At 39.0% G+C, this 15,595-nt stretch overlaps 1 protein-coding gene across 1 annotated transcript in view; it reads right to left on the bottom strand.

Annotated features, from left to right (window-relative positions):
- Window positions 1-15,595, bottom strand: part of glra3 (glycine receptor, alpha 3) — a 69,620-nt gene that overhangs the window by 41,878 nt on the left and 12,147 nt on the right. The window contains exons 2-3 of the mRNA XM_026944828.3: window positions 6,008-6,135; window positions 3,574-3,641 (exon numbers count right to left, since the gene is read on the bottom strand). Of these exons, the coding sequence (XP_026800629.2) occupies window positions 3,574-3,641; window positions 6,008-6,135 (196 nt within the window). The remainder of the gene's footprint in view (window positions 1-3,573; window positions 3,642-6,007; window positions 6,136-15,595) is intronic.

Raw genomic sequence — 15,595 nt, 5'->3', positions numbered from 1 at the left:
GCATGATGGTCAGTCCTGGCCTGTGGGGAACTCGACACAGGTCAGTGATGCGGTGATGTGATGATGCACAGCTCCACTTTACTGTGATTACATCACCAAGAGCGAGTCGGAAGGAAGCTGACCACAGCTGATCACAGATGGACATGGCCTGGGTCTTCAAAAAGAAAAGCTCTTCAGTAACCTAAATGTGGCATATGGGGCAGTCAGGGAGCTTAGAGCCCACTGTTCTCTTTACTTCTGCACACTACACAGCCGGCCTGATGAAAACCGTTAGCGACAGCGCTATATGTTGCTCAAACGACTCATGTAGCCTGCGGAGTAGATTTTAAATTATTCAATTTTTAGAAAATTCAGTTTACTGTGTATGACATGTCAGGAATGGAGCAAAGTTTCTTCAATGTATTTTGCATTATACTGTATGTAACATTGATAAAGGTTAGTTTGCATGTTAATATTTATTTATTTCTTTTTATTCAGTGGTATTTAATGCCATGTTGTTTATCAGAAGGAAACATAACTGCAAAAAAAGTGAAAAAATTGGGATTATTGCAAAAAAAGAAATAAATAAACACTTGTTTATCGTATATTTTACTGACATATTCTCCAAAATTATTGGCACCCTTCATAAAAGCGTGCATAAAGAAATCTATAAAATGATTAATATGCATGCAGGAGACAAAGAACAAAGTAGAAAACTATATCATTTGTATCTTAAAACATCTTTTTAAACATTTCTGTATAGTACATTCCAAATTATCGGTACCCCTACTCTATTAATATCAGACGACGTGTACCCTACAGGGAACAACAGCACTGAGTTTCTTTTTTTACTGTCAACCATCTGTCTCTGGTTTCGTAAGCTCTTTGTTACTCAATGGCAAAACCTTACAGTTCAGAAGAGACTGAGAGCAAGTAATATAAAACACTATGATACATTTGCATTTATTTGCAGTATTCTTTTGGGTGTTCATAATTTTGAGAGGAAATACCATTACTATTACACTGGAATAAAAGTATTTGTTCCCACACCCCCCCAAATCCTTCTTGTTTTTGGATCCTTTTTTAAAGGGTGCCAATAATTATGAAGGTGAATGTATATAACTACTGTTAAATTTCTCCTTTGAGAATGATCTGTTTATCCTGAATATATAATTTATATGCATACCTGTTAATCTCGAGGTGTTCTTTTGGAGCAGAGAGCGCAGTCTTTTCAGATTTAATTACTTTAGAGCGAGTTTCCTTACACAGAATACAACTTACTTAGACTTGTGTGTGTGTGTGTGTGTGAAAGAGAGAGAGAGAGAGAGTGCCACAGACATGCTACTCTTGAGTTAGAAATATTAGACGTTAAGTTCTTTTAAGAAGACAGAAACATTTATTTTCATTTTTATTTTTTTTTTATTATTGTTTTCTCTCTCTCTTAGGAGTGGCTTTAAAAATTTTTTTTTTATGAAATTATATTTAACTTTATATATTTATATACTGCCAACATTCCTTATTTTACTTTGAAAAGGCAAGAGGTGGCCTAGAAAAAAAACAAAAACTAAGACTCATACAGATGTCATCTGAGCACATCTGCTTTTTTCCCCCCATTCCTCCTCCATAAGGGAATGCATGCTTGGCTGTACACACATTTACTTTACATTCATTCATCCAGAAGACGCTTTAATCCAAAGCAATTTACATCTGAGTATATAATCCAAGGATAATGCTCAGAAGGCGAGGACTGAGAGTTACATCAAGTGGCCTAGAACTCACAGTCTTTCAAACAAACCATTTAAAACAGTAATAAAAACCTACAACACTTAGAAAACAGCATTTTCCCAATGACTAACCAACTCCACTTTACCTTGAATGTAATCATTTAAATACTGTGAAACATCATATTATATTATTTTGCATTAATGTGTAAATTCATTGAACATCTCATGCTTAAAATATCCTTTTTCATGAGTCATCCATTATAGATTATAAAATATTTATATTTTCGTTCATTCATGAAAACCTCTGACCTGAACATGTTCACTCCTATGAAGTATTTGGAATATTCCACAGGAAGTAGCATCATCTAAATTTCCTGAAGATCATGTGAAGAAGAAAAGTAAGTTCTCTCATTCTGTTTTCTTTAGTTTCACTGATATTATGATATTGACTGATGAGCTCAATTTGATAGTACAAACCTGCACCAGAGATTATTGAAAGTAAATTATTAAATAAAAAAAATAATAATATATTTTAAGTAAATTAGTAGAATGTCCTTAATATTCTCATGCTGTTAGCATGGAGGCTAGTTAACCACATGTAGTGTATTAGCTAATTCTATGTCAGAAACCTAACCTTATTATGCATTTAAAAGCAAAATATTAGCAAGGAAACCTTGTAAAAAATGAGCGATTGTTGCCGGAGATGGGTTAAGACACGTGTAATGGTTAAATGCGTGTTTTCTTCAACCTTTGTGATGTATTAGCTATGAACACAATAGTCATATTTTCTCCATCATTAAAAGACATTTTGACATACAGTATTATACTAAAGTAAAATGAAAAAAAAAGTCTCATTAATATAGATAGCTTTATACGCGGCAGGTGCGTGGGTGAGGAAAAGGGAGAGGGAAATGATAGTAAATGAGGGTAAAAACAACCGTTTCTAACAACTGCTGTTGCTCAGCCTGGACAAATCAGCGTTTATGTGATTAGCATCTCTTCAGCATCCTGCGCTGCTCGGCCTTTTAGTTCACACTTGATTATGATCTGGCTTTTCTGCTAATAGCTTAACGTGACTTAATTAATTCGTCAGGTCAGAGGAGAAGGAGCTCGAGGCAACACAATGAGTCCCCAGGAGCAAAGTGTGAAGCAGTGTGCTGTGGCTGTAAGGATAAAACACACACAACACGAGCTGGGCCCATTAGCTTAGCCATCCTCGTGAGTGTCTTCGGGATTAGGACAGGCTTCTTGGGGCTGTAATTATCTCCTGTATTGCTGTAATTTTTGAGGTTCCAAGACTTCAAATGTTCAGCAAATCCCCAACATTAAACAATAGACTTAATTATTTACAATTCAGTTAATTATGTTTGTAAGGAATAAAACACATGGAGCATACTGTTATAGGAAAGTAATCAGGGATGGGATGGTGTGATGAAGCAGAGATACTGAGTTACTACTTAGGAAGTGTTTTATTCCTCTTATAGCACAGCAATTTGCAAAAAAATTGCATTCGTTATTTATTAACCAATGACATAATACACTTTATCCATTTATAGTTGCTTTTAATGCTGTGAAACGTCCACAAAACAAGTTCCTGTTCTCATGTTATAGCAGCTATAAACAGTCGTTGCCTCACCAGCCTCTCTTTTTTTTCCTCCTTCTTGTTATGAGAAACTGTAAAGTGTAAACTCCTCTGTCCTGAAGATGTCAGAAAGCTTAAAGTTACAGCTTTACCTCTTGCATTTGCAAGCGACTGCATTATATCACCAGCCATTCTCATCCACTTCATTTATTTCAATCCAATGTTTAATTCTCATGTATGCTTTAAAGAAAATGCATGACATTCTCTGAAAAAAGGCAGAATACGCACCATAGTCGTCTCAGCGATGGACCCAAAACTGTTGATGAATATGTTACAGGACACATTCACAGGTGGACCTAGAAAAAAGTTTAATTAGAAATCAGTCAATTTGTGTCTTAGGCCAGTTTGTGTAATTAGAAACATGACAGATAATTGCTGTTTGAATCCACTTTCCTGGCAGCTGTTACGTTATTACACATGAACACACAACAAGAGAGTAAATGATAACTAGTTTTGTCATTCGCTGTCATGTATGGTTATGAAACCGTTTCTGCTTAAAGCAAGATACTACAAGTCATTTTTTAACCAACAGATATCACAATCAATTTGCGGGGAGAGGAGATACTCTGCAATATTCTTCTAATTAGAGATAGGAATAAACATGTAATACTTCATGGATGCAGATTAGATTAGATTACCATTATTAGATAATGGTAATGAATGCAGCTGACTTGGCTCCTTGCCAAGCCTGTCTTGCACTAGCCTGTCTTACACAGCCTTCTTCACTTCATTTCTATGGTATTCCTCTGGATCAGTCTATCCAAAACTCCAAAATATACGTCAGATATAGTATACACATTGATTCTTCAGCACCATCTGACTCATGCAGTTGCTCTGGGGACACAGGTGCTTGACTGGCTCCAGAAACAGATGTTTAAGCTGCTGTGTATGAAGACACCCTCTCGAGTAACTATTGAGTGATGGGTGGATCAGTACTGGCCCACACTCCACTGTGACGTGATGGTGATGATCTCAGCTGAATCTGACCAGAACATTATTTCAGAATGTACCCCTGGGCCACATCTGGCCCAAAACCAGCCAACTTAGGCAAAGATTCCAAATATGGGGAAAGTTTAATTGAGACTTCTTATAATTGGGACAGCTTTGGCTCAGAATACACTTGCCATTGCCAGAACTGACCCTCAAGTTACTAACCCATATTTGGCCAGAAATGACCTGATCTGGCTGCCAGATGTCTCATTTAGGAAGCTTTAACTCAGAGGCCAAACTGCCATGAATGTTTGATGGCACTCTAATATGCAAAGCTTGGCGTTTAGGAGATGTGGAGGTGATTTGAATTGAATGAAAATAGTTATTTCAGGCAAACTGAGTAACTTGAAAAGCAGTCTTTCTCCTGAAGCCAATAAAATCTGAGAGGTACAATATGTCTATCAGCCTCAGAAAACCCTTCACACTGTAACTCTTTTACCTTTTCAACTGAAAAGTACAGTTGAAAAAACTGATCCTTATCTGTCTAAACTAATATACCAGACCTGGTGTTTCAGAGATGTGGAGGTGATTAAGCATGCCATGGATTAAAGGCAACTTGGTAACTAATGCAAACCGAATAACTTGAATGAGAGAGAAGCCAATTAAACTAGAGATTGTATGTATGGCAGCCTCAGAAAACCCTTCAGATCATGAAATTGTTACATTTTCTACTATATGTATTGATGGTTTTTTGGCAGTCTAATACACCAGGCCTGGTGTTAAGGACAAGTTGAACTTGGAAATACTTTGTGACCTTAAGCCAATTAAACCAGGGACATATGTGTGGGAGTCTAGGAAAACCCTTCACATAGTGATATTTTGACCTTTTGCTACTATATATAGTTCTGAAAACTACAGGCTTTCCACTGAAGCCCAAATTACACTTGCCATTGATGTATCTGCCTTATCTGCCTAAACCAGATATTTGACAGAACTTGCCTGATCTGGGCTAGCAGATGTCTCATTTGGGAAGCTTTAACTCAGAGGCCAGTCTGAGAGTGATGTTGGTTTGTTGTCACACTAAGATACCAAGTCTTGTGTTTAGGAGATGTGGGGGTGATTAATTATATGATGGTTTGAAGACACATTGAATAACTTGGAATTTCTCTTTCACTAGAAGCCAATAATGTGTGCGACGGCTTGGGAAAACCCTTCGTCTAGCGAAAAATTCAATATTTTTCACTGCTGCATTGGTTAAACTGGCATGATCTTTGCACTAATATAGCCTATGTAAAATAAAATAGGATATGAAAACATTTACACATCGTTTTTAGTGAAATATTTACAGTTTCTTAAAGGGTGTTGACAATTTGTTACAAACAGAAAGACCCAGTTTAGGCTAAAACCAGATTTTTCATCTTTTTTTTTTTTGGTCCAGACTTCAGCTGCAGTGACATCACTTTCAACTGATAGATAGGGTGCCAATACTTCATGCAGTCTGTTACTGCACTCTTAAAAGTAACATATATGGTAGGTGGATCTGATAACCTGGCAGTTTGGGGTATATGAGCAGGAAATTATGAGCATGTCTGTGAAAACTATTCTCTGTTAACTGGCCCATACAGAATAAATGATCACAGATCATTTCAGCTTATCATTGATTAAAAGACCGATAGACTGAAACAGTGAGGAAAAATATTAAACGCTTGTTCATGCAGCTTTTAAGCCGTACCTTTGAAGTTTGGTCTAATTCTGGCGTCGTAGCCCGAGGTCCTTCCCATGAGCTTGTCCAGAAAGTCTGAGGGAGACATGGGTACGGCTCTCCCCCGAGGACTTTCAGGGTCCTTTGTGGCCACCAGACTGAGAGAGAGAGAGAGAGAGAGAGAGAGAGAGATGGGGGATTTTAGAAAAATGGGCTGCGACAGTCACTGAGGCTACAAATGGGAAGAGCTGCACTAATATCATCTGACATCATAATTCACATTCAGGTTTACTCAGAGAAGTGCAGGAGAGGCATCCCTCAAGGCACAGCACTTCTATTCACTCACAGAAAGACGAAGTATCTATAAAAGTCCATTTGCAGAATGACACACTGTCCCCTCAGAGTGGCATCCAAGAAATTCATCTGTATATAACACTCCCATAATTCCTAGATTCCGAATAGGAGTTTGTAGAGATACTAACCCTAACCCTAACCCTAACCCTAGATCATATGCAAATGATCTCCACATCAACAGTCGACTGTATGAATGTTGATCAAAATTTTGACTTGGCAGCACAGTGGTGTAGTGGGTAGTGTTGCTGCCTCACAGCTCCAGGGTCACAATTTCATTCATTTGGCTAAACTTCCCATTTTTCATTGGCTTTCCAACATTAAACTGCATCATATCAAACTGAGCAAGCGACAGCCTGAACCATTCAGCTCAACACTCCATATTACCAAAATATAGTACTACTATTTTTTTAAGCGTTTTTTTTTAATTGTAGGCATTTTTACGTAAAATGTGTGAAGATCCATTTTTTACAAAATGATTAAATGGTGACAACAGTTACTTTTTAATGCTTCACCATTAATGATTCATTTATGGCTATAAATAAGAATCATCAATTTGAACTGTTTTGTTTGTAGTGACATTTTTTGGACTCGTGAAACTTTGAGCTTAACTACATAATTCTCCATCCATTCATGTTCATCTTTAAACTTTTTCACTGTCAATTTTTCTTTTTTTGTAAAAGCCATGTAATCACTTCACTAATCAGACCATAGAAGGTAAATAATCTCAGAAAATATGTGAAAACTCTTTCTCTGGGCTGATGAGCTGACTTCAGATAAATAATTTAGATAAACACATACATGTGATTGAATAAACCACAACAGAGAAGCTGCACTGGTTCATATTTAGAAATGTAGAGTCATTGAACTCTGCTTTGTTTTTCTTCTTTGATACATAGAACAGATCTACTAGATCTACTATCTACTATCCAGTTTTTTTCAGTTTAGTCCTCTGAAATACTTGGCTAGGTCTGCTAGTTGATGCTGCCTGGTCTAATGTTTGCACATTCATGCGGCTAAAGCCCACCTAGAAGAATTTTGTTTGACGCTAAAAGTTTTGTTTGCTCTCCTCCTTCAAATTTTACGTAAACTGGCTTTGTCACTTTTGATCAGACTGCCACTTTACACTGTGAAGCAAGACATACACTGACTTCTCACAAATCTCCCAGCTTTCTTGAATCTCCTACTATTTAATCCTGAACGCAGGCAATAAAAGGTCAAGCAGGTCTGTGTATGTGTGTGTGGGTGTGCTGTCACTGTTACTGAGAAATATCCTGTGTGTTCTTATCATTCCGTCTGCCTAAATGACTGTAATTTTCTCAGGGGTGTATTTTAGCTCGTGATAACAAGCCTGCAGCAAAGAGAGGCTCCAGTGACAGACAGGAGATAGACGAGCGAATGATGGCTGGGCTTTGTGCCAGCTCTTTCAGAGCGAGAGTGAATGACGGAGTCGATCCCGAGCTGTAATGACTGTTTATGCCTCTCTGATTGCCTCTCTGTCGTACACACTGCACGACTCTGTGTGTGTGTGTGTGTGTGTGTGTGTGTGTGTGTGAGGCCAGCACTGCCAGTCTTATTTATAATGCTCTGTTGTGTGACAGCTGCTTTTAAATCTCCTCCATTCTTTCAAAAGGCGCTTTATATGGGGCATGTCGCTACAGCTCCAGGCTAAATCAAAAACACATCCTGCAAATCCAGCAAAACTGACTTTGGCTTTAATTCAATACTGTTTTACAAATATTAATCAATTTCTGCGTCCCCAGATGTCATCAATCAGCCAAGACATGTTCACTGCCCAATATTTGCTCCTTATTCAGTCTGCCATCCGGGTCACGGCACCAAGTGGTTAGAAATTCAGCAAAGATGAGTCAGGAGACAGGTTTGATCTTCAGATGCTCAATGTTGATTAGATCATCCTTTTCACCAACAGAAGAATAAATTCAGAAAGTATACACCAGTCCATTCCAATTGGAGAGGCCTAGCTCATGTAGAGATGACAGAAGAAGAGATGGGATTCAGATACTTAAGGAAAAAGGCCTATAGTCGGTTGAGCCATTTGTTATTCCTTGTGTTTCAGTCGGTCTCTCTGAAACACAAGGAATAAGAAATATAACATATTTAGGGACATAAAGTTAGAGAGTCAGAGATAAGCATGAACCTAAAACTTTGCCAAAGGGTCATACATGCCTACAGTTACAGATATTCCTGTAAAATACATTATATGGCCAAAAGTATGTGGACAGCTGACCATCACACCCATATGTAGGCCTTCCCCAAACTGTTGACCCAAAGTTAAAAGCACACAATTGTCTAGAATGTCTTTGTATGCTGTATCTTTAAGATTTTCCTTCACTGGAATGAAGAGGCCTATCCCAAACATGTTCCAGCATGACAATGCTCCTGTGTACAAAGCACACTCAATAAAGGTGTGGAAGAACTCAAGTGGCCTCCACAGAGCCCTGACTTCACCTTTGGGATGAACGCTGACTGTATGCCAGGCCTTCTTGCCTAACATCAATGCCCAACCTCACTAATGCTCTTGTGGCTGAACAGGCAGATATTCCCACATCCACACTCCAAAATGTAGTGGAAAGCCTTCCCAAAAGCGTGTAGGCTGTTACAGCAGCAAAGCAGGGACCAACTTTGGAATGGGATGTTCACCAAGCACATATGGGTATAATGTTCAGGTGTCCACATACTTTTGGCCATGTAGTGTATGTGCCCAAATTATCATATACTTGATTCAAAGTATATTGTAAAGCTCCATAACTTTATTTTTAAATAGCAGTGAAAGACTGAAAGTCCAAAGTAGACCTATATGATCATCCAATTCTCCCTTCGTACATCAGGAAGTGGAGCCTAAGGGGTGGTTCCATGATTGAGGAGCCGCTTTGTGTCTCACTGATATTGCGTTTACAAATCTGTATGTAAAGTAAAGGTAAAAGACATTTTAAACACAGATTCTTTTTACTTTATAAAAAATATTTTAACATGGGGAAAACATTAGAATGTTGTAAAAGTCCTCATGCCTTTAGCATAGATGCTAGTTAACCACATTTTTAATTTTTCTTTTTTTTTTTACCAAACTGTTTCTTTAATTTTTCATCTTTTGTCTCTCTCCAATTGCCTTTCATTTCTTACACTGCTAGCCTTCATAGTGACTTTCTCTCCTACTCCTCACACAGGTCGCTTTAGACAACAAGCACCTCAATGCCAGACACACACACACACACACACACACGCACACACACACTCCAAATCAGGCCAGTCACCATGGCAACCAGTAGCCAATGATGTGTCAGAGCAGTGGGTGAGGCGGTGACTGTTGATGGTCAAGTTGAAGCTGATTGAAAGGGACTGAGAACTCAGAGAGTGTGTGTGTGTGTGTGTGTGGACTTCTGTGCACAGGTGAAACAGATCAACAAATTGGCCACAGTCCTACTAATAAGACTTCAGAGATATTTGCTCATATGAATGCCATTAAGAAGCACTGAAGATATCAGAAAAGCTTAAAGTTACAGCTTTACCTCTGACTGTTACAAAGCTCTGACACTGGAGACTCCTTCCATAAATGTTAAATAAGAAAATATAAAAGATTATACACATTTTTTAGTCTGTTTCGGTGGAGGATTTGCCATACAAGTCCCTATGAATGAGCTGTTAGTGTAGAAATGATAATGTATAAGAACAAGTGCATTAATATAAAGCTGTGATTTGCAGCTGCACTACTGCCAGAGCTGCTGTTATAGAAAATTAATCAACACCTCCTTACCAGTCTGATTCAAGAATTCAGCAGTGCTGGATTCTGACTTCTTTGGCATTTACTACTACCTCGGCTCTTTTTTGTTTGTTGCTGTCCTTGAAGAAGCAGCTTTAAAACCTCACTGAAGTCTTGATCGAATTGGGATTGGGATCAAATGTCTAACATTTGGACATTTCTGAGGTTCTCTAAAATTTGGTTCAATCTATGAGCAGCGTAGAACCTAAACACTGCTTCACCATGTGTAGTGTTTATCTTCGGCATGTCTAGTAATTAAAAAAGAAGTTCTTAGTGTGTTTAAACGTGCTCTTACCTGTATGGGAGTGTGAGTGGTGATGGTTATGGATGAAAGTGCAAGATGAAAGCTCATCCTCCCAACGGGATTTCCTGTCACACATCTATCCTACTATTCATGTTACAACTCATAAAAATGGATTGCATTTTCTGACCCCTGTGTGTGCTGTATTGATCTGCTCCCAAGCTACAATCATTCTCTGTGCTTGACTGAATCTCTGACGCACTCACATATACGAGTGTCTGCATGTGTCTAAATCAACACAAGTCCTTTTAACACAATGGGTACAAGCCCTAGAGCAGAATCACCGATCCCTGACCTCAGTGCTCGTCTAATCTCCCTCCCAGTGCATTGTGGTTAATGCAGCCTGGCAGCTAAGAAAGACCAGGATGGCACTTTCTAGATTAAAAACTGCAGTGTATTGTGTAGTGTGTGTGTGTGTGTGGCCTCGCATCCATATCATTTGTCCAGATTTGTCCAGTTTAGCTAAATACAGTAGAACAGCATCCAAAAGTTGACCACCAACAACTGGTTTATTTCATTACTTATTAAAAAACTAGTAAGTTAAATAGACAAGGTTAATAGCACTAACAGGAGCAGAAGTCCTGTTGATATAGAAGAACTCAATATCTCAGACCTGCCTTTTTGAGATTTAAAATTACCTTGGCTCTTTTGACACACACACACACACACACACACACACACACACTCAAATCCCCACTACACACTCTGCTGTGGACTCGATTTTGTTTTATCTGTGTGTATTTAACAGGCCAATTTGATAGAATCAGTCAAAACACACATTCAAAGCTCATGACCAGCAAAGCAGATACACACACACACACACACACACAATAAAATCCTGACTGCACCCTGTTCTGGAAGTATATTTTGCTGGCCTCTTTGATGGAATCAGTAAAACACACACTCAATCCCATGACAAACACACACACACACACTCACAACCAAATCCCCACAGCAGACTTAGCTGTGAAACTCCATTTCTTTGCTATTTCAGAGTGTGTATTGCTGGACCAACACACCCTCAGTCTCAGAGATGACACACACACATACAGACAGACAGAAATCACATCGTCTCCCCAGTGGACACGGAGTGTCTCCTGAAAACAACAAAACTCAGCTTTGAATCAGTGTCTGCATGCTAACACAGAGATTAGCAATTCAATCAGCGACACGGTTCCGGATTGTTTCCTTTTCAAACCAAACACAAAGAGAATGAATAAGAAGTCAAGCTGATCAAACACACACTCTGTACTCCAGTGTGAGTTTAGTGTGTGGAGCGTGTTTATAAAGAACATCCTAATATACCAAATCTAGACATGTCTTATAACCATGGGCTTTATGAGTGCTGCCATCTTTTTATTCATTATAACCATATTTGAGCTACTTTAAGTGCTATATACTGTACAGTGGTAAGTATTCACCCGCTTGGAACTTTCTCATGTTACAACTTGAAACTGAAATGATCTTAATTTTGCTTACTTGTCATCTACCTAAAATAACCCATAATACTGAAGCGTGTGTAGGGGTGGTACTCACCCCATTACTGTGACTACTGCAACTAGTCACCATCAGAAGTCTCATAATAAGTTGGAAGGTCTTGCTCAAAGGCCCAACAATTTCAGTTTGGTGGTGCTGAAACTGTTTCACGAGTTTCTGATCAGCAGCTCAGTAACCCAATGCCATAACCACTGAGCTACCACTGCCCAGTCCAAGATGGTGTTGCTTGGACATGGTATGGTTTGAAGATTGTGTGGTTTGGAAACTGTGTGGTTTGGAGATGGTGTTGTTTGGAGACAGTCTGATTTGGAGACTATGTTGTTTGGATACAGTCTGATTTGGTGACGGTGGTGTTTGGAGACAGTCTGATTTGGAGACTATGTTGTTTGGAGACAGTCTGATTTAGTGATCGTGGTGTTTGGAGACAGTCTGATTTGGAGATGGTGGTGTTTGGAGACAGTCTGATTTGGAGACTGTGTTGTTTGGATACAGTCTGATTTGGTGACGGTGGTGTTTGGAGACAGTCTGATTTGGAGACTATGTTGTTTGGATACAGTCTGATTTGGAGATGGTGTTGTTTGGAGACAGTCTGATTTAGTGATGGTGTTGTTTGGAGACAGTCTGATTTGGAGACTATGTTGTTTGGAGACAGTCTGATTTAGTGATGGTGTTGTTTGGAGACAGTCTGATTTGAAAATGGTGGTGTTTGGAGACAGTCTGATTTGGAGACTATGTTGTTTGGATACAGTCTGATTTGGAGATGGTGTTGTTTGGAGACAGTCTGATTTGGAGACGGTGGTGTTTGGAGACAGTCTGATTTAGTGATGGTGTTGTTTGGAGACAGTCTGATTTGGAGATGGTGGTGTTTGGAGACAGTCTGATTTGGAGATGGTGTTGTTTGGAGAGAGTCTGATTTGGAGACTATGTTGTTTGGAGACAGTCTGATTTAGAGATGGTGGTGTTTGGGGACAGTCTGATTTGGAGATGGTGGTGTTTGGAGACAGTCTGATTTGGAGATGGTGGTGTTTGGGGACAGTCTGATTTGGAGATGGTGGTGTTTGGAGACAGTCTGATTTGGAGATGGTGGTGTTTGGAGACAGTCTGATTTGAAAATGGTGTTGCTTGGAGACAGTCCGATTTGGAGATGGTGTTGTTTGGAGACAGTCTGATTTGGAGATGGTGTTGCTTGGAGACAGTCCGATTTAGAGATGGTGTTGTTTGGAGACAGTCTGGTTTGGAGATGGTGGTGTTTGGGGACAGTCTGATTTGGAGATGGTGGTGTTTGGGGACAGTCTGATTTGGAGATGGTGGTGTTTGGAGACAGTCTGGTTTAGAGATGGTGTTGTTTGGAGACAGTCTGGTTTGGAGACAGTCTGGTTTGGAAATGGTGGTGTTCGAGACAGTTTGGTTTAGAAATGCTGTGGTTTGGAAATGTTACGGTTTGAAAGTGATGTGGATCTGCCTCCCACTTTAGGTTTCACTTGAGGGCACTCTAAGCTGATTTGATCTAGCACACTATGTAGAAGATCAGTATCATGGTTCCCTTATAGAGTGGACTGAAGTCAAGCACAACACACATATCACATTACAGAGAAACCCTTTATCTACAATACTGGCATCAAGCGTGTCAGTTGAATTACTGTACATGCTGCTGCTATGGCACTCACAAATCAAATGCACATCCACCCAATTTCCTCCATTACACTAATGGATTGTGTATATCTCCCTCAATGGACTGATTGTGGACACTGTACAGGCATAGATAGCTTTGGACAGATCAATGCGAGCAGGCCAGATGGGTTTCCCACACATGGATACACTCCAGCACATCATCAGATCTGCCCGTAATTTAATAACCATAAAGTTTACCGTCACTCACACACACACACACACACACACACACACGTATACCACTAATCAACACTGCTGGCTCTGTGACACTTGAGTGGACAGTGGGACAAAAGCAGACAAGTTAAACTCCTTCTGCAACAAAATGCCTTTTGGGGTGGTTTGGGGTCTTTCTTTTTGATTTTGAAATGAACTCTACCAGTATGGCCCCCTAAATTCTGGCTCTGATAGTTCCTCAAACCTCAGCTACATCACTCTAGTTCATAGTTCATCTCAACTACAGTAGCGTGTGCAGGACTGTTTTTTTTTTTTACTAGGGGTCCAAGCACCAAAGGTTTTCTTATTCTTATTTTTCTCCCTTAAAACGAGACCAAACCATAAGTCTCTGAGATGTGAAATTTGGTAGTAAGGAGATTTATATGTCCACCACATGCCAATCAATTCTATCAAGGCAAAATGTAATTTACTTGAACAGATTTAACTCATGATTGGTTGCATGGATTTGCATGAAGCTTGGAAGGCATATGAAGGACGAGATTCAGAGGATGTCAGAAAACACTTGGGAAGTGGTCATACATAGAAGGCAGAGCAAAGTTCAGCTAGCTCTTTCTCAAGAACCGTAAGTCTGAAATTTGGTATACTGCATCTTTGTGTGAATCTGTAAGAAGATTTTTGATGATGACTGGGTTACTTTCAAACCATGGCCACCATCAGCCAATCGGTTTTCAGCAGGAATATTACACAACTTGCATTAAGCTCTCATAACAAAACTTGATAAGTATGTTAAACTATGATGCCCTGATTGTTCTGTGTAACTTGGCAAGAACTGGCCACTGGAGGTGATATTTGTGAAGAGTGCTTGGACCCTGCACATCGCTGCTTGCGGCTAGATTATCTGCTGGTACCTGCCCACTATATTTTCCTAACAAATCTTGTTGGTTCTTTTTTCCAAAATATATATATAAACGTTGTAACCTAATTTAAAATTAGCACAACCCTGACCAGGCAGCTACTAAAGATGAGCAATTTGGAGATAGATCTCAGACTCCCAGGATTGGTAGGGGAGATGATGTAGTGTATGAGAATTCACCAGAGCCATGGCTCAGTTCTGCACCGATTGGGCCTTGAACCTATATCAATTTTTCTTGATATTGACTTTTTGTAATATCGACTCAAGCAAGAAGTGCCACTGTCTGACAGCAATCACAACACTTCATCCTGACACACATTGCCAAAAGTTTTTGCCCCCTGTGACTTTCTTATGTTTTATTAGAGTTTAATCACTATTGTAGCCACAGAGCAAACACAGTGTTTCAGAATAGCAATTAAATAAGGAAAGCTTTTAAGGAAATCTTTGTGGAACTTATTAGCTGCTCGCTCGTTCCTAATGCGACTCTAAATGAATGTTTTATTAAAAGCAGAAGCACTTGGAGGTTAAAGCTGTTAAGCCTATATAATATAAAGGACTCAGACAATGCTAGTATTATAAATATTATTATATTTATAATTATAATTATAGTATTATATATATTATAAATTATATACAGACAATGCTAGTAAACATAAATATGGAGTGTGTCTAAAGTGCCTAATTAGAGTGATAAAGATTTGGTGTATTTACTTTTATTTAGATTAGAGCTACAGTGTTCCAATAAAATAAAGTCATCTCTAACATTTCTCAATTCACAAAACATTTAAGAATAAACATCTCTCCAGTCGCTTGGTTAGATTTTTGGAGTATTTACAATTAAATCATTAAATACTAAAATGTTCAAAAAAGCATTTGAATGGCATTGTACATGCTTTCAGCTGTAAATACATTCAAAGGTACATGGTGATATTA

Source organism: Pangasianodon hypophthalmus, chromosome 3 (assembly GCF_027358585.1).
Source record: "Pangasianodon hypophthalmus isolate fPanHyp1 chromosome 3, fPanHyp1.pri, whole genome shotgun sequence".
NCBI lineage: Eukaryota > Metazoa > Chordata > Actinopteri > Siluriformes > Pangasiidae > Pangasianodon > Pangasianodon hypophthalmus.
Note: the sequence above shows the minus strand (reverse complement) of the source record. Positions and strands in the feature narration are given on the sequence as shown.